Source organism: Schistocerca nitens, chromosome 4 (genome assembly GCF_023898315.1).
Source record: "Schistocerca nitens isolate TAMUIC-IGC-003100 chromosome 4, iqSchNite1.1, whole genome shotgun sequence".
In the NCBI taxonomy this organism is placed as follows: Eukaryota; Metazoa; Arthropoda; class Insecta; order Orthoptera; family Acrididae; genus Schistocerca; species Schistocerca nitens.
In genome coordinates, this window is record NC_064617.1 from 578554872 (window position 1) to 578574986 (window position 20115).

At 40.0% G+C, this 20115-nt stretch overlaps 1 protein-coding gene across 4 annotated transcripts in view; it reads left to right on the forward strand.

Moving 5' to 3' along the window:
* Positions 1-20115, forward strand: part of LOC126251532 (organic cation transporter 1-like) — a 186366-nt gene that overhangs the window by 86698 nt on the left and 79553 nt on the right. For 2 of the 4 annotated variants that reach the window (XM_049952033.1, XM_049952034.1), the window contains 2 exons: positions 1264-1503; positions 19516-19673. In XM_049952033.1, the coding sequence (XP_049807990.1) occupies positions 1264-1503; positions 19516-19673 (398 nt within the window). Of the gene's footprint in view, positions 1-62; positions 136-211; positions 413-1263; positions 1504-19515; positions 19674-20115 lie in introns of those variants that run through there. The other 2 variants (XM_049952035.1, XM_049952036.1) reach the window with 2 other exon arrangements.

Below are 20115 nucleotides of genomic sequence, written 5' to 3' on the forward strand. Positions count from 1 at the left end.
AGATAACGCCAAAGATTATTATTCCGCCGCCTCCACTGGGGCAGTAGTAGTTCAGAGGTTGCCGTGGGCAGTGTTCGTTGAGAGGATGTCGTATGCAGTTGTTGTTCTGTTGGGCGAGACAGTAGATGCTGTTCGGTTGGTGTAATGTTTAGATGGAAGATGTTGCAATGATCACAGTGTATTCTTCGTCAATATATATGGAGGCAAAAAAAAAAAAAAATTCACATTTCCTAAATGACAATGCCTCTTGGTCACTGGTTCAGTCAACAAAGCATCTGGCTCGTGTTCATGTATTAGACTTGTAATTCTGGTTTCTATGTGCAATTATAGTATTTCTGGTTTTTCAATTAGTTCATTGTAAATGGTGTTTAAAATATCTCGTCGTATTGAGGAAGAACCGTGCCAAATGCATGTACGTTGAATCACACTACCACACACAGAACAGTTACCCTTGTGCTTTGTTGTTTCGTAGCTTTTACAGTTGCAGGGGACTTAATTAATCAATTGTGTTAACGGAAATTTCCTTTCATTCTTTATTGTTATTTTATGCAGTCAGATTGCGTGCTAATACTACTCAGGGCCAACCGGTTACGAGAATTCGTAACCGGATACATAGCTACTAAAATTATTGCATTTTAATTAAGCCCCCATGCAAAAGTTTCGAGCAGATATACTAAAGTTAAAAATTAAAATTAAACACGTTCAAGCATTTGGCACACGTGCCTTGCTACGTACATCAGACTGATGTTGTTCGCAACAAGACATACGTGCCAAAGCGTTGAACGAGTTCGGTTTTTGACTTGAGCGTATCTCCTCGAAACTTTGACCATTGCTTTCTCTCAATGTCATTTTACAGTTTCTTAAAATTTCATTGTGATGAAGACATCCTTAGAGGTCTCGAAACCTAGGTCAATGTATCAAACAGTTATTTGCAACCTGTTGGCTGTGTGATTCCCATGCTGATAAAATTTAGTGGTCTAAGTGTGTACCACGTAATATAAACAAAGATTGAAACTGCACATAGGTCCGTTTATATTTTATCAGTTTTCCCCTTTCTAATATATCAAACTATTGTGCAGACGGTAATGGATTCCAGACATCGTTTTCTAAAATTGCTTAAATTTACGACAGGCGTGTTAAGTCGTCTTCTTTTACCTATTAGTAACTGCATTTCACATATTAATTAAAATCTAAATGAAATATTCATAACATGCATGGCTACTTCAATAGATTTTAAAACCTGCTAATCTGTTTCTTTCACAGTGTTAACGGAACATTCGACAAGTGTAGGATGTACAACTTAACTGAAATGCATAATGAGACCAATTTGTCAACAACACACTGCCTACACGGCTGGGACTACGATGATACCTGGTTCTCTCTGACGCTGCCGTCGCAGATGAACTGGGTGTGCGACGAGGCGTACGTCGTTAACGACGCCATGTTCTACATCGAAAATATTGGTGTACTGCTGCTTCTGTTCAATGGATACGTCGGCGACACGTAAGACAGTAATTTTCTCACTTCTCTGAAAACACACACACTTCTTGAGACTGGTCTGTCTAATCATTTATTCGAGAAACTTCATAGTTTTTATTTAGTAGTGTCAGATGTGACAAAGAAGATTTGCATATTGTTCTCGGCTCATAGTGTTCTGCAACTGATCTACTTCCTTCGAAATTTCAAACGTTTTGGAACAAATTTGTTAAGATTAACGTCGATCGTGACATAGAAAATACTAATGCTTAAATATTATCTATGGTGGTTCTCTCGAAACTCCGTCACTTTTATCTCTTTAGAGACCATTCAAATTCATGCCACGAATGTTTTCAAAAGACTTTGTCATTTTTCCTCACAATTAGATTCGGGTCGGGACTCACCAGTTTACTATACATACTGTACATCAGCTTTCCGCGACGGCCAAGTGTATTACCAGCATCTGTGGCATGGTATGGCGTAGAAATATGTTGTTACCGTGTGCTGCATACACTGAATCTTACATAAAATCCGTTATACCGGAAGAGTAGTATGGAGAACTGCATCAAACCAGTTTTTGCACTGAGAACCACAACAGCAACATATCGGAAGAATAGATAACTTTGTATGTAGAATGTTCACACTTTTCTTAAAGCATAGGGAAAAAATTTATCATACAATCAGTGATATCTTTGACAGTCTTTTACAATTCTAGGATATTTAGGAAAGGGGGGGCGTCTCTAGACACCATCTGTGCTTCTACCAACATACAATGACTTCAGGTGACATAAAGGCGAGAGTAAGTAAGTGCGCGAGTGTTTGCCGGGCAAAAGCTGACTGGATTCAGGAACTGCGTAAAATATTCTTCTTATTTTATTTTCCGACACTGTCTTTTCAGATTGACGGTTTCGAAGATCTTAAAAGTCCATCTTCTGATCTAAAAATAAAATTTAAAATTAGGAGAGGAATTTGCAGAATATGCCTACATCAGCAGCGTGTTCCAGACGAATAACAAGAAAGAGTCTGAGATCAACAAACTTATTTACGGTGAGTCCAGTATTCGATGTGACTTCTTGACCTATATTTAAAGAGTTCACTGCCTATTTACTTTCTTAGGTCTATATTAGTCAGTTAGTTACATGTTTCATAGATCATTTTACCGATTCTTTTTATCGAAATGATGTGGGACAAGTCAATTTACAGGATAGGCTTACATGATTATTGTTAACATTACGCCAGTGATACATCCACCTGAAAAGTCTACAATGGCTAAACAGTATGTTTCCACTGCTTCGACATATAGGGATACAACTGTCAAATAAGCCGTGTGTATGTGACTGCATTTACTTCTACAAGACTATTCTCAAATTCACATTTAAGTACTTGGCAGAGGATCCGTTTCTATCGTTCAACTCTATAACAGCGTGCGGAAAATGAAATACTTAAATCTTTCCGTTGGGGCTCTGATTTATAGTATTGCAATGATTATTTCTTCCGATGTAGGAGGCCGTCAACAAAGTGATTCGCATTCGGAAAAGACAATTCTTGACTGAAATATAGTGCAAAGATCTCGCCGTAACAACGAATAACGTCTTGTGTTAATGATTACCATTCTAACTCGCATGATATCCGTGACACTGTCTTATCTACTTCGTGACGGTACAAAACAAGCTGCCTTTCTCTGAAATTTTTGAATGTACTCCATATACTGCGCAGCAATGGTCCAGTAAAGGACGGAGAAGCGTAGTGCAGGCAGTCTCTTCAGTAGACCTGTTGCACCCTTCTAAGCGTTGTGCAGACAAAATGCAGGATATGTTTCGCCTTGCCCAGCAACATTTTCTTTGTGATCGTTCCAGTTTAAGTTGTTCGTGACTGTGATCCATAGGAATTTAGTTGAACTGACTGCCTGTAGATTTGTGTGATTAATCGTGTAATCGAAATTTAAGATTCCTTTTAGTACTCATGTGAATAACCTCACACTTTGTATCGTTTATAGTCAACAGCCACTTTTCGCATCCTGTTGAGATATTATCTAATTCATTATTGTAATTGGCTTTGATCATCTGATGACTTCACTTCACGGTACACGACAGCCTCATCTGAAAACTAAGAGGGCTGCTGAGATTGTCTCCTAAATCGCTTGTACAAGGTAGTCAGAAGCAGTCTGAAAAACCTTATAAGAATCTTGCGTGAGAGGTTGGGCTTAAAATAACTGTTAAGAAAGTAATTCAATACGTTGCCCCATTTCCGAGTTATTTAGCATTGGAGTCAGCCAATCGGGTCGTCGCTCGCTGAAACTGAAGCAGCCTGCCAGAAGCGGTGTCGCTAGACATGTTCTTCATTTGGTTTACTCAAACGGAACAAGTGTAGCTTCTGCTCACATAGCTTAAATTTTATCACTTTCGAAAAAGGCCCATTTTAACTGGTAATGAGCATTTCAACAGACCCAGAGATGTTTCTCCCTTACCGCATTTTGTGGCTTTCAAGTGCTTGAATTTGCGCGATCAACGACCTGGTTAGCTACCTTCAATTCTAAATAACTCGGAAACGAAGCGATGTATCGAATTTTTTTCTGAACAATTATTTCTCAGTGCAACCTGCCCTGCAACACCCTTGAAAGCTTGTCAGGCTGCTGCTGATCACCCTGTGCAGATTAGGAAGAGCAGGGGCCCTATTACACCTCCCTGGGTAGGCCAGATATTACTTCTTCTTTACCTGATCACTAGGAGGTGACTAGAACCTAGGGATCACTAGTATCCTTTGCATTATGCTTGCGTTCGGATTTTGTCGTGTCTTATAATTAGTTCAATAACAAACTATCAGTATAAAAAGGATTCTGTCATCCTTTCCAGAATACTAATCTTTCTAGCGTTAGTAGCTTTCCATCAGTGCGGCGCTAGTCATTATCGTCACCTCCGACGTATCAAACTTTTAGGCATATCACATCATCCATCATGCATGCGTGCCAGTCACTGCTTTCGTTACCATTCGCTCCATTCACGCCCGAAGATCATCACCCAGATGACATCGTCGTAAAAATAGAAGTCTGAACGCTGTACAACGAAGCACCACTATCTTAACCGGCGTTTCTAAAAATCATGAATGTAAATAACATTTTACTGTGTGGCAGCATATATCATTAATTGTTGTGACTGAGTTAATTCAGACAACAGGAGCAGCATATTAGCTGCCAGTCTGTATCCACGTGAGGGAGTGTAATGGACGACATGTAACTGGAAAAGAAACAACAACATGGCCTCGATTTTCGTTTCTAAAGGAACTGGACGTAACATGGACCAAATACTGAGTATCTGGGACGATTCAAGAATTTTAATCGTATGACATTGACTGCAAGGCAGGCAAGACATGTTCTGCAGTCTAACAGGTATGGTTGCCTTTCTTCCTGCTCGATTGACGGATTTTGGCTTAGGTGTGTTAAATTTGTATGTGATAAGTGCATTCAGCGTGGATTGTGTATTGTGTAGACGTTGGAAGAGGAAGGTGAGAGTGGAAGATGACGGTGGCAGATAACCTTCCGCTTTTGACTAAGGCTTGGAATTTCGCTGTTGTGCACCTAAACACACAAGGGTACACTCCTCGAATAACTCCAGAGAAAGGCTAGGAAGAGGGCTATTAATTTAAATTCCTACAGAATTATCATCAATAATTTATCAGAAAATCTTCCTGCTCCAAGAGATATTGCTGTTATATTTGTCCCCGTTGATTGCTTCCTTTTTCCCTGTGACTGTGAACATGTGGAAAGACGTATTTAGCCACTGTTTCTCTAGGAGAAGTGCGAGCGGGGATCTCTCCTCCATTGCTTAACGTTGTCGAACCTGAGACGGCGGAAACTCCCGATGTTAAGCTGTGACGACGTGGAAGAAAAGGTGCGAACGCTAGTGTTAGTTTTAGTCTTTAGACATGAGAGGTAACGTTTAAGCAAAACACAACTAACATTAAGAATAACAAATTCTCTACCTACCGTATAATTTTTAAATATTGGGAGATGTCCAGGAAACGAACTGTCATTAAACACCTACTGTCAGAGACGTAATTGTCCCTTTTTCTATTGTTTCTACCAATTATGACACAATATGTCAGTGTCTAAACTACCTCGGTGTAGCAAAGTCAGCCTGTTCTAAGTTATATGAAATTGTCTCCTACCCGTAAGCCAGTTCCTAATGTCTTTGCTTCTTTAATGCAGTTCTGAGGTGATTTCTCCCTTCAGACTGTGCACACCAATATACAAGTAATTAATTTTCACAAGCGGCTTAGGACAGAAATTAAATTTCACATTTACTGGATGTTACGCTATAAGGACAGGGTGTTTCAGGAATAAGAACAGAATTTTTGTGGGCTGATAGGTTCGATGCAGGCAAGAATTTTCAGTATACGAACATTGGGTCTCTGACTCGTAGTGCTCTGGAGAACGGCAAAGCGCATTTCCTTTGCCTGGAAGAGACAACACTGTACATTGCGATTACCGCTGTAAATACTTGAAGTGTGCGCTGTTGAGTTGATTGCATAACTGAAACTGTCGAATCAAGGAACGCAGGACATAGAGTAATGTTTCATTGGCTTGATCTCGGACTTCCCCTACAGCAACAGCAGTTCGAATTACGAGTTCTTCCATAGTGTCTGCAGGAGTTTCATGCACAAGAGCCTTCACGTAACTCCAGAGGTAAAAAGCAGGAGTTGTTAGATCTGGGAATCTTGCAGGCCAGTGATCAGTTCCATTACGTCCAATCCATCGTCCAGAGTATTATCTGCCCAAGAATCCTGTCACTCGATTTGTGAAATTGGGAGGTGCCTCATCACGCTGGAAGAATATTCTGGTTTGAAGCGGCACATCTTCGACAAGACTGGGAAGTACTTGCTCGAGAAATACGCTGTAAACACGACCACTTACACAGTATGGAAGAATACATGTCCCCACTACTTGGTTGTGAACAATTTCAGCGAAAAACTAGCTGAAAATCGTTCCCGAAAATGGTGGGCAGCCATATCTCGAGGATTTTCACGAGACCATACATGGGAGTTGCAATTGTTGAACATCCCTTAGAGGATAAAGTGGATTCATCATTCAGTGTTTGCGAAGTCTGGAATTAGCATTCTTTGCTGCACAAACCATACGGCAAAGTCGTTCCGAATTGGCAAATCAGTGTTTAGAAGGTTTTGCAGGGATAACGATTATCATCACGCAGAATTCTCCAAAAACTGCTAGGACTCACATTTAGTGCATGAGCAATAGAGCTTAAGCTACCTGAAGGATTGTTGTTGAACATTTGTAGTACTCGTTCTTCGAAACCAGGATTAAGTACACTCCGTGGTCGACCTCGAGCATGGAAATCTTCCTCTAATGTGCTCCTTTCACAGAAACGACCGTCCAGAGCAGCAAATGCTCTCTGGTTTGGTATTAGTCTGTTCGAATAACGTTCTGCGTTCAAAGGACGTGATCCTTCCATAGTTCCTGCAGCACCAAAGGCCAAGTGCATGTCTGCAAACTCATTTCCATGTCCTACGCAAGATATCGTAGAGAAAACAATCTTTTTACATGTGAAAGTTCATACCATTGTTCCAGAACACGCTACCTTACCTTTGGTACGACACTTGATTACGAATTACGTTGAGATGGAAGCATAGTACACAAACGACAGCTCACTTCAGGTTCACACCACCGAATGAGAAAAAGGAACTAGTACAGACGTCAGGGCGTGGGTACCAATGGAAACAAATGACACTATACTCCGTTCATTATAAGAATAAACCCCATGTAAACACTACATATTCTTCCGCGTTTGCTGGAACCTCATTGGATTTCGTTCCAAGTGGAGCAGTAGCCGACCTGTCTCGAGTACAGTCAAGTACGATAATGAGGATACGTTTTATGCTGTGCTTTACGAGTCCATCGATTCAGCCATAGTAGGAGACAACAGCTTTACCGGTGAATTTAACTTGGAAAACACTGGCCAGCCACCTGGTCCAGGTAACCTGCAGTGATGTGAACAGTTATAGAGAAGGCGTAAAAAGAGACGACCAGAGAACAATAGTCTTGAATGTCATTTAATTTTTAAACAGAAGGAAATAATTGTAAAACTCAGGCGACACGCTTCTTAGGTGATCTGAAAGAAAACTTGTAATTAAAAACCAGAGTGATGAAAATTCCTAACTGGATTCACGATTTCCTGTCAGAGAGGTTACAGTTGACGGAAGGTCATCGAGTTAAACATAAGTGATTTCTGGCGTTTCCCGAGGTAGTGTTATAGGCCCTCTTCTGTTCGTTTCCTATATAAACGATTTAGTAGACAATCTGAGCAGCCGTCTTAGGTTGTTTGCAGATAATACTGTCGCTTATCGTGTACTAGAGTCATTAGAAGCTCAAAACGAATTGCAAAACGATTTAGATAATCTATCTGTACGGTGCGGAAGTTGTAAATTGAATCTAAATAATGAAAAGTGTGTGGTCTCCACATGAGTATTAAAATAATTGAGTTAAATGTCCGTTAGACGATAAATCATTCGAATCTAAAGGCCACAAATTCAACTAAACGCCTAGGAACTACAATTACGAACAACTTAAATTAGAAAGAACGCATAGAAAATGATCAAGGAAAGGCGAAGCAAAAAGAGCTTTATTGGCAGAACGCTTAGGAAATGTAAAAGATCTACTAAAGAGACTGCCTATACTTCGCTTGTCCCTCCTCTCTAGGAAGTACTGCTGTGCGGTCTGGGATCCTAACCAGGTGGGATTAACGGAGTACATTGAGAAAGTTCAGAGAAGAGAAGCACGTTTCGTACTGTCTAAAAAAAGGGGAGAGAGTATCACAGACATGATATAGGATTTGGGGTGGACATCATTAAAATTAAGGCGTTTTTTCTTACGGCAGAATCTTCCCCCGAAATTTCAGTCACCAGCTTTCTCCTTCGAATTCGAAAATATTTTGCTGACGCCGGCCTATATAGGGATAAACGTTCATCATAATAAAATGAGGGATACCAGACCTCGCACCGAAAAAATATAGATGTTCGTTTTTTCTGCGCGCTGTTCGAAATTGGAATAATGGAGAATTATTTTGAAGGTAGTTCGATGAATACTCTGCCAGGCACTTCAGTGTGGTTTGCAGAGTATCCATGTAGATTTAGATGTAGGGAAAGCAGCGTTACATGACTCAATTATTTCAGCAGTTTCAACACAGCGCCTAATGGAATTCTTAAAGTTTTAATTGTTAATTGGCGGAGTGTTTGTCAAAAATTCCCAAAGCTCACATATCACCTGGAAAGCTATCGCCCCCATCTCAAGCTAAGAACTAACAGCTGTATGAAATTAGAAATAATGGAGAGAAGGAAAATTTTGACACGTGTGCTGTGTATCTGAGAGATAGCCTAGGCTCGCCAGGAGGAGAAGTGTTCATAGCTAGAGACAAAGACTTACGGTCCAGCGAAATTCAAAATAAATCATAGTGCAGACTAATACGAACAACGGCAACCGGAGTTTGTGGACTTAACATTATTTCTTCGATGCCTCTTAAGACTACCAAATTAGTTATTTAAAAATAGTCCGAACTCGACTTCACAGATATACCCCGAAAATAAGGCAGTAATAGTGGAAGAATTTAAACAGCCCTTATCGATTGAGATAAACACACAATACATTATCGCCAGTAAGGAGACATTGTATGCCAAATTAATACTGAATACTTTGTCTGACAAATGTCACAAACGACGAGTTCGACAATGGACACGCGAAACAATATTTTAGACATTGCAAGCATACCCGATATTTCCTGGAGTGTCGCCAATGAGAGCAGGATTAGCGACCGTGACTTTCTATTGCAAGAACTGCTATCAGTAAGGGCGAAAAAGTCGTCGAGAAACTTAAGAGAGTATTTGTGTTTGGTGAAACTGATAGTAACCATCGTTACTTGAAGGACTTACATGCTTTACTTTCCGTGTCTATTGTGCATTAAATTTTCCATTTCCAGTATTCAGTAACCTTTACAGCGCTTGGTAAAAGTGAGTCTTGCTAATTCATTTCTTTGTGCAAGAGTGTGCAGTGGAGTAGATGATGAGTTGGGATTTCCCCACATTTCTCAGAAGTCGCCCTCTACATATCCTTGTTTCCCTATGGTGTTTTTGCATTTTGAGACTCCTGATGTTAGGCGACTGAATGTCTCCAGGTGAGGTACGTGAACATGTCACACCCAGGAAGTTCCTGTCTGAGTCCGTAAGTAGCACTGACTTGTGTCTCCAGCCATTCATTTAGATGTCAGGTCTCAGGTGCAACTGTTAAGTGAGTAACTCTCAGCAGGAGGTCAGTGGGCGCTCTGGTTAGAAAATCGATGACTCAGCAGTGTCATATTACAGCTGATACAATTATGCACGCCATATTCATGGTCGATCTCGGAGACAGGGTGGCGAGAGGACAGGATAAGATGTCGGCCAGTCACGTTACGTCGACGTCATCATGTTCTTGGCCAGTCGCTGAGGGCTTCCCCAATGCTCTCGACCAATAAATACCATTCGACGGCCGTGCTCTGTCGTCAAACGACCAGCAGCTCTCTAGCGGAAGAATAAGCTTTTTATGGGTGTTTATTTATAAATAGAAATATATAGTGTCTACTGACAATACTTTCTCAATCCCTATTCCTTTAGAGCAATTGCGTGAGTCTAGTCACGGTAGCGACAGGATCAGGACGAAAAATAGGGATCATTCAGGGCCTGTGCTCTGAAGTGAAAGAATCGTCACGAAGCGCTATCGGAAGAGATCAGCCAAAAATCGTATATAGACACTTCAAATACAGACACTGCACTAATGTATGTCAGGCCAAAGCCAAGGCAACTTGACAAGAAAAATAAATGTTTATCCCTGTGTGGGAATCACATAACTGTGTAAGCGCTATGAGAAACAGACACTGGGACATATACAGATTTAGGTAGGTCCTGGAGGCGTGTTGGGATAGTTTGGATTGGTTTCGAGTCCCAGTCCAGCACACACCTCCATATATTTCCACTAACTTGCATAACTGTTGCGGTTCCGTTTTCTCAGTTTCAGGAAATTATATTAGATTAGGTTAGATTAGATTAGTACTTGTTCCATAGATCATGAATACGACACTTCGGAACGATGTGGAACGTGTCAGGTTAATAAATAGTGTCTATACAAGATATTACATTAAACAAAACATTACACGACACTAAATATTTAATTTTTTTGTGGGGGTCGGGGAAATTACCCACTTACTATATCCAAAAACTCATCTAATGAGTAGAAGGAGTTGCCATTAAGAAATTCTTTTAATTTCCTTTTAAATGCTGTATGACTATCTGTCAGACTTTTGATGCTATTAGGTAAGTGACCAAAGACTTTTGTGGCAGCATAATTTACCCTCTTCTGAGCCAAAGTTAGATTTAACCTTTCTCCTAGTGTTGTAGCCAAGTACACTGTTATTACTTTTGGATTCGTTTGGATTGTTAATAAAAAATTTCATAAGTGAATATATATATTGTGAGGCTACGGTGAAGATCTCTAGCTCTTTAAATAAGTCTCTGCAGAATGATCTTGGATGAGCTCCAGCAATTATTCTGATTACACGCTTTTGTGCAATGAACACTCTTTTAGTCAATGATGAGACACCCCAGAATATGATGCCATAGGAAAGCAGAGAATGAAAATAGGCGTGGTAAGCTAATTTACTGAGATGTATATCGCCAAATTTTGCAATGACCCTAATAGCATAAGTAGCTGAACTCAGACGTTTCAGCAGATCTTCAGTGTGTTTTTTCCAGTTCAAACCCTCATCAATGCATACACCTAGAAATTTTGAATATTCTACCTTAGCTACCGATTTCTGATCAAAGTCCATATTTATTAATGGTGTCATTCCATTTAGTGTGTGGAACTGTATATACTGTGTTTTGTCAAAGTTTACTGAGAGCCCATTTGCAGAGAACCACTTAATGTTTTTCTTAAAAACATCGTTTACAATTTCACCAGTTAATTCTTGTCTGTTGGGTGTGATAGCTATACTTGTATCATCGGCAAAAGTACCAGCTTTGCATCTTCGTGAATATAGAACGGCAAGTCATTACTATAGATTAAGAGCAGCACAAATCACCAGTTTCTTGCATATTATGTCAACTGCTTATTTCAACTTTCTGCACCCTTCTAATTAGGTATGATTTAAACCATTTGAGCGCTGTCCAATTCATACCACAGTACTTGAGCTTACCTAATTACAGACCTAAAATTTAACTATGGACATATATGCACAGTGGTTAACTGACTTACGCTACACCATCACATACTAAATTCCTAACTTAGCCGTGGTATTTACATTAATGCCATATATATATATATATATATATATATATATATATATATATATATATATATATATGGTCCCAGATATAAAACACCTCCGTCGTATTGTATAGAGCCATGGTTGCCCGTGCTTAAATACTGATTTACCCAAGACATTTTGCTGACTAAAATAAATAAATCATTGCCACCTTTTATATACTTTAGGTTATCGAAAAGCACGTGTCGGGCAACCTTTTGCTGGCGTGGGTGCTTGCTCAGATAATTGTCCTTAAAGGACAAATTATCTCGGCGGGACAGTGACGCCGCCATCGCGACCTTGGGGGGCCCCTTTTTTTAATCAGTTGCTGACCCTCGAATCATGAAACGACGCAGTCATGTTTTCGATTCATGAGGGTCAGCAACTGATAAAAAAAGGGGCCCCCCAAGGTCGCGATGGCGGCGTCACTGTCCCGCCGAGATAATTTGTCCTTTAAGGACAATTATCTGAGGAAGCACCCACGCCAGCAAAAGGTTGCCCGACACGTGCTGTTCGATAACCTAAAGTATATAAAAGGTGGCAATGATTTATTTATTTTAGTCAGCAAAATGTCTTGGGTAAATCAGTATTTAAGCACGGGCAACCATGGCTCTATACAATACGACGGAGGTGTTTTATATCCGGGACCAGAGGAAGACATTGAAATGGCGGAAGGCATTCCATTAACAAATGTTAATCATTCTCGTAGCAGTAATGATATTCGAACAGTGCAAAGAGAGGATGCTGCTAATCGTATACGGTATGGAGATAATCCAGCATACGACGATTTGGATACGAGTGGCGAAACAGTTGAATTTGAACGGGTGCCAGAAACAAGGCCGGAAGAAAGTAATCTTGGAGTGCGACGGCGCCGCCCAAATAGACCACGAAATCGTGGCAGAGGTCACCAGAGAGCAGATATAGAAACTACTAGCGAAACAGTGCCCTTGTTATCTGAAAGTGTCACGGACGGGGCCGCAATTAGCACAGCTGGTATTACAAGTTCAGGGCAGATAGCGATAGACTCTGGCGCGGCGGCAACTGCTGCTGCCGCAGGTGCTGCTTACGGCGTTAAAAAAGTAGTTGAACGTGTACAGAACAAATGATAATTGTAATTTATTTTTATTTGTTGTAATAATTGACAATAAAAATTATACATTGTAAAAATTCTTGTCTTTTATTTAATAAGGAATATTATACATTTGCAACAATGAAAAGAAAGCTAAAGGATAAGGATTTATTATTGCATTTTTCAATTCATCAAACTTTTTCCACCTAATAGTTCCACACGGACATTGTTGAAATCTGGATGACTACATACAATTGGCTGAGAATTAGAAATTAACAGTAATGGAGTACGACTTAAAATAGCATCTCCTTTATATTATACACGAATGTTGCATGCAATTCCTTCACAAACTTTTTTGAAATCCTCTACAGCACCTTCTTCTAATGAAATTTCATTTCCAATGATTATACGCCTATTTACGGCGTCTTGAGGAGCAAATTGATTCGTCTTATTATTGCATCGGCCAATGTGGCCTACATTAAGTCCAAGATGCGACCCTGCGATGTTAATGATAATCACCTTTTATCCACAGTATATAATAAAATACGTACCATAGACAAATCAAAGCAGAAATTTAAAGTAGGAGAGCTCCTAAGAATCAGTAAAAATAAAGCCATTTTTGATAAAGGATACAAACCAAATTGGTCTACAGAAATATTTAAGATAATTGGAGTCCAAGAAACAAATCCTAGGACATACACTCTGCAAGATTTTGAACTAAATCATATTGCTGGTGCGTTTTATGGTCATGAATTACAGAAAACAAAATACCCCAATACTTATCTAGTAGAGAAAGTATTGTACAGGAAAGGAAATAAGGCATTTGTGAAATGGTTAGGATTTGATAGAAAACATAACAGTTGGATTACAGTAACATAAAATGTAATTTTATTATATAAAATTACAGTTATTTTTAATGAATTATATAAAAATTACCGTTATGTTTTAAAGATATACCAAACGAACAACTGCTTCTCCAAGTTCCTAATAGTTATACCACAGATGCACACCATCACACAACACATCAGGAATTTTAAAGCATTAACAAAAAAGGCCTGAATACTATGAAATGAAAATAAGCTGCACAGTTTTCACATGATTCACAATTGTCTAACAGTTCACACTTGCCTGCTTTTGTGAGGGGCCATTACACTCTTTACTCCACACTGTTCGGTTTAATGTTTTAAGTAGTACTCTTTGTACCACTTCACCAGCAGATTTGTATTCAATTTCGCAGTTACTGGTTGGTACCTGCCAATACCATTCAGCTTACGTAGAGCATGTAGTGAAGGGCAGCCTTTCTCCTCCACATTAGTTATTAGGCAGTCAGGTAAGAACTCTCTCACCCATTTCACTTTTTCAGTACCTTTAACAAGTACAGTGCAGTTTGTTGGTACCACTGATTGGATGGAGTTTAATGCACTACCCAGCGAGACTACAACTGAATTAATGTTGTAGTGGTGATGGTTCTCTGCCAACCATTTTGCTGTTTCGATATCAAGTTCGTAATACGGTGTTGTATATTGAAGAATGTAACTTCCAGAGGCAAACACTGTTCCATCATCGCACAGCATTTGGAATGCTAAGTCCTTAGGAACAAATTCATTGGCACATGTCTTGAAGCCTTGACAGTCGAAGATTACAGTATACATCTTGAAAGAAGGTTACACACACACACTTGCTGCTGCTGCTGCTCGTAGATGTCGACGTTATCGGTTCAGAGGACATGATGTGCTGTGCTCCAAATCACCCCTTTTATGTACTAAAATTCGAGTACAGCCGGTTAAAACAACTCCTGTTATCAACACGTGTCGGGCAACCTTTTGCTGGCGTGGGTGCTTGCTCAGATAATTGTCCTTAAAGGACAAATTATCTCGGCGGGACAGTGACGCCGCCATCGCGACCTTGGGGGGCCCCTTTTTTTTATCAGTTGCTGACCCTCATGAATCGAAAACATGACTGCGTCGTTTCATGATTCGAGGGTCAGAAACTGATTAAAAAAAGTGGCCCCCCAAGGTCGCGATGGCGGCGTCACTGTCCCGCCGAGATAATATGTCCTTTAAGGACAATTATCTGAGCAAGCACCCACGCCAGCAAAAGGTTGCCCGACACGTGTTGATAACAGGAGTTGTTTTAACCGGCTGTACTCGAATTTTAGTACATAAAAGGGGTGATTTGGAGCACAGCACATCATGTCCTCTGAACCGATAACGTCGACATCTACGAGCAGCAGCAGCAGCAAGTGTGTGTGTGTAACCTTCTTTCAAGATGTATACTGTAATCTTCGACTGTCAAGGCTTCAAGACATGTGCCAATGAATTTGTTCCTAAGGACTTAGCATTCCAAATGCTGTGCGATGATGGAACAGTGTTTGCCTCTGGAAGTTACATTCTTCAATATACAACACCGTATTACGAACTTGATATCGAAACAGCAAAATGGTTGGCAGAGAACCATCACCACTACAACATTAATTCAGTTGTAGTCTCGCTGGGTAGTGCATTAAACTCCATCCAATATATATATATATATATATATATATATATATATATATATATATATATATATATATATATATATATATATATATATACTCTTAACGTATCTGTACTACCTAAGTGAATTCATTCCGTATTTAAACTCTTCTTACTATGGAATTATTTTTCTGTTATTGGAGTTCAAGATAAAATTTCGTATTTTCATTCACTATCTAGATAACTGCCGTTTTTCTTTCTTTTTCAGTTACTTGTCGAGTATTGTATTTCGTAAATTCCGCTACATTTCGGATCTTATATTAATTGCTTGATTCTGAGTCAGTAAATAATGTATATTTGGTTGCGTTACTCGGGGTATCTCGTAAATCTCTTGAAATATATCATAAAATTTCAGTTACTGCTGCAATCTCTTTTAGTTTTTCATACATCTTTACCAGTAGGAAATTTTCTACATTGCATCCGCTTCCCTTTGTCCTTTGGTAATGCCTTTCTCTTCTTTATCTCATCTTCAATCGTAGCCTTCACCAACTTCTTCTTTTATTCGATGGTCGCTTCACGTCCAGCCCATAGGGCTATATTCACCGAGTGAAATTTATTTCCTCTTCTATTAAGTCCTATTCACGTCATCTGTTGCAACCATCATAAAACTGTCTCATGATCGATACTGAGAATTTTACGCACCGCCGGCCGGGGTGGCCTAGCGGTTCTAGGCGCTACAGTCTGGAACCGCGAGACCGTTACGGTCGCAGGTTCGAATCCTGCCTCGCGCATGGATGTGTTTGATGTCCTTAGTTTAGTAAGGTTTAAGTAGTTCTACGTTCTAGGGGACTGATGACCTCAGAAGTTACGTCCCATAGTGGTCAGAGCCATTTGACCATTTTTACGCATCAGTTGTCAAAATGAATGATGTATTTATCAGAAAATGTTTCAGGACCACATAATCCCATTATCAGGTGGTTAAAATTACTATTCCATAAGGCACCGTCAAAGTAGAATGCCAGCAGCACATTTGCATTGTGAAACATAAAACGTGTCCTTGTGCCTCTCATGTTGGCACATATGCTTCAACAAAGGCCCTATGTCGCTTCAGTTCATAACGGACATTTGTGAGGTTGTATGAACCAACCAGAGATGTTCTAGGAAGAGTTTTATGTCTGACAGTATATAGTTGCTGCTGGCATTTTGCTTTCGACGGTGCCCAATTTTATAGTCATTTTAAGCATTTGATAATGGGAGTATGTGCTCCCGAAACACGTTGTGGTAAATATAGCACTAAATTTGAAAACTGTTGTGTAGCATTCCAGGACGTATTAAGTCCTCGTAGATGATTCCTTGACCTCTTTCTGCCTATTCTCCAATATCTCATTAGTAGCTAGATTTTTGTTTTTCTTTCTGTTTGCAATTAGTCACTCATTACATTACCATACCTGATACTTCCTCCATTTAAGTTAGAAATACCACTGCACACCCGAACTCCTTTACACCATCTTCTCGCTTTACCGTTAGCTTATTCTCTATCGTCTACTGCCTCACTACAGTGACTTGTGGAAGAGCCAAGGAAGTTTCTTCTTCTTCAGTAACTAAATCTTCCTTCTTCGATGTTTCAGCGTTTTCTATTACTCCTTCGCACATCCTCAAAGATCTGTGTACCTATGTTTCATAATACCTGTCCTCTCCGTTGGATTTATCAGCTTTCTCAAAGATTTTCCCCTGTTCACTTCTTGGTATTTTTCCCCTTTCACTTTCGGTCCCCTATTCTCGTCTTTTCAAGATCTGCTGATTAATAGAGATCTCTTGTGTTGAATAGAAGGAGCTTACGAGCGTTCTGTTGAATGGGTCTGGACCATTTTCAACTTCTTGATCCAACTGAACCTGTTACTGAAGCGATGTATCGTTTCCCTAATTATGGATTTTCCTGTTTACATCTCATAGGATACCACTGCTCTACTCGATTTGGAGATCTCATAGTGTATTCGATTTTGTCTCTGGGATTCATGTTGATGACGTTATCTTGATTGAAACCTGTTCCTTATCTTTCACGTCAGGTGTCAGTCATTCTCATTAATCCGTATAACAAAGAATGAGCTACTGCGCCGTAGGACTCTTCCTGCTTTCAGCAACTCCGTAACACATTGCGAGGTATATTGCTGAGTGTTGGAGATCTTATCTGACTCCTGCATAATGCTGTAGCAAGACACGCCAACTGTTCAGCACAGAAACTACAGCCAACAAATTGAAACCAAACACACATTAATTTGAGGACATACACTTTGTACGAATATGTAGTAGCAGGTGATTATAATTAAAGTGCACCTACCGACAGAGGTCCAGTATGGGCTGTAATTAACGGATGGCAGCGAAACTTGGTAGACATTCTAATGTGCTAATGTGGAACCGATTTACGCTGTAGAAAAATTACTTCCAATGTTGGCCACCAGGTACAAATCTGGCTCTTTGAATGCAAGAAAGACGCATAGAAATGTTTCCATATGTAATGGATGAGGAGAGGGATCTGAGCAGAAAAGGTCAAACAAGTGAGAAAGGCATAATGTGGAGATTATTATTAACCACCGCTTACACAGTTTGTTCTGTATGAGCGTTGGAGACGTCGACGAGATGCTGTACATCCCCAGATTTTCACCTGGTGGCCAAAATTGGAACCAACTGTTTTCCAGTGTAAATCGGTCCAGCATCAACCCGTTAGAATATCATTTGCATACGACAAAAAAAAACACAGCCTATATTCGACCTCTGTCTGTAGCCGCATTTCCGTTATAACGATCTCGTATTTCCTTTGTTTATTATACTCAGTGTCATGTTACTTAATACTCCATGTAGTTATGAATGATCAAGTGGAATTATTTACAATGAAATACGTAGATTTATGCTTAACGTGTCGTACCTCAAGAATTATAGGTAGAAGAAACATATAGTCTGTATATTGTGAATTAATATATACCAGTTGTATGAACACTGCATGCTGCTAAGGAAGTCATTGTTTTTGGTGATATGACTTGCAATAACGACTGCGCGAAACACAGCTATCTCGTTCGGATGCTACGGCAGACATGCTCTGGAGCACCCCGATGACTTCTTGAGCCCTCGGCTGTGATGTGTTTCAGGCAGTCAAAAGAACTATCGTGTGTGCATGCGCGGGCGGGAGAAAAATTGAGGCAACTTGGAGTGCACAAGGATGGACGCATCGTCTCCGTCGTTTCCGTAGGGTGTAGCCGGCACGGTAGTTCAGCTTTTTCGATCAGACGGTTACTTACGCTCTCTACTAAAAAAACTGGGTTAATGGCTCAACGATTAACTTAAACAAGCGTCATGCGACGTCCGCCCCGAACAAATTCAACAAGGAACAAAAAAAAAAATTTTTTTAAGTTATCACGTCTGCCTCACACGCAGAATGTCCCCAGTACGATCCCGGGCGGAAACACTATATTCCTGCCCGTGTCAGATTCTAATGCAGTGAGCCACGTCATATGTGGATCTGTTGCGTGTACCTTCGTTATGCAAGTACCGCATTTATTGAATTTTTTAATTACGATGGCAACCTCGTTACAAGTTCTTTGTGAAGCAAGTTGCAGAGCAGTAGTTTCTATGGTGTAGCGGTTATCATGTCTGCCTAACACTCAGCAGGTCCCAGGTTCGATTCCGAGCAGAAATACTTTTTCATCACACAAGGTAACCTCATATGTTGCTTTAAAAATCTGTTTAATGTAAGAATGAGATGTGACATTGGTAGCGGTTCTTATCAGATGAATCCTAGGAGGGTTCCTTAAACAGGTCATAGCTACTTTCTTCCATTATTCCTTACCATACGAGCTCTTGGTTTGTTTCTAATTAGCTTCCCGTCGACCAGACTTACATTCCTTTCTCACAGATGTATTTAAATACAAATTTTTGCCTACGATAGAAAAGAAAAAGTTTAAATGATAATAAATCACAAATCTGTAACCACAGAACACAGGTCGCAACTGGCAATACCCTACTTCCTCACAGCTAAACAGGCACCCTCTATCAACACAATAAAATTTTTATAAACTTATAGTAAGCCGTTACCATTTCCGCCGATATGCAACATGTACCTCATATTTTTTTCTGGTGCGTAGATTGTATTGTCTTCTGTCTACAGGTTCGGTCGCCGACTACAACTGTTATGCTGCTTAGCAGTAATGACCGTAAGCAGAGTGGTGATGGTATTCACACCTTCTGTGCTTGTGCTCTTTATACTGGCTGGTGCTTTAGTGTCTGGTTCATACGGACCTATGCTTGAATCTGCTGCTTCTGTTGGTGAGTTCTTGGAATAATGTCTCTATGTATTTCCTCAGTCGCGTCAATGAACTAAATGTATCAAAACCGTTGTGAGGTACTACAAGACATGTGTAGTCTGTACTTGCATTCTACGAATTTCGTGTGTAATATGAAGTATTCGAATGTGAAGCACATGAATGTGAGCTGATCAGCTTTCCTCCCGCTTGATTCTTACAATGGATGATTGCTATGACGTAGGATTAAAATCTAAAACGATGTCGATTGACGTTAGGCTAACTAGTATGGGTAAGGCACTGACATCAGAGACATTTGGACGCCATATTTTGAAGCCGAGGTCGAATTTCGTAAGAAATTGCGAGACCCTGTAGCCAGGTGTAGAATAAGTACAATATTTTTAGACAGAATGCTCATCAGAGCAACTGAAGTTCAGCGTATGCCCTTCTTTATGAACAGTAACTTC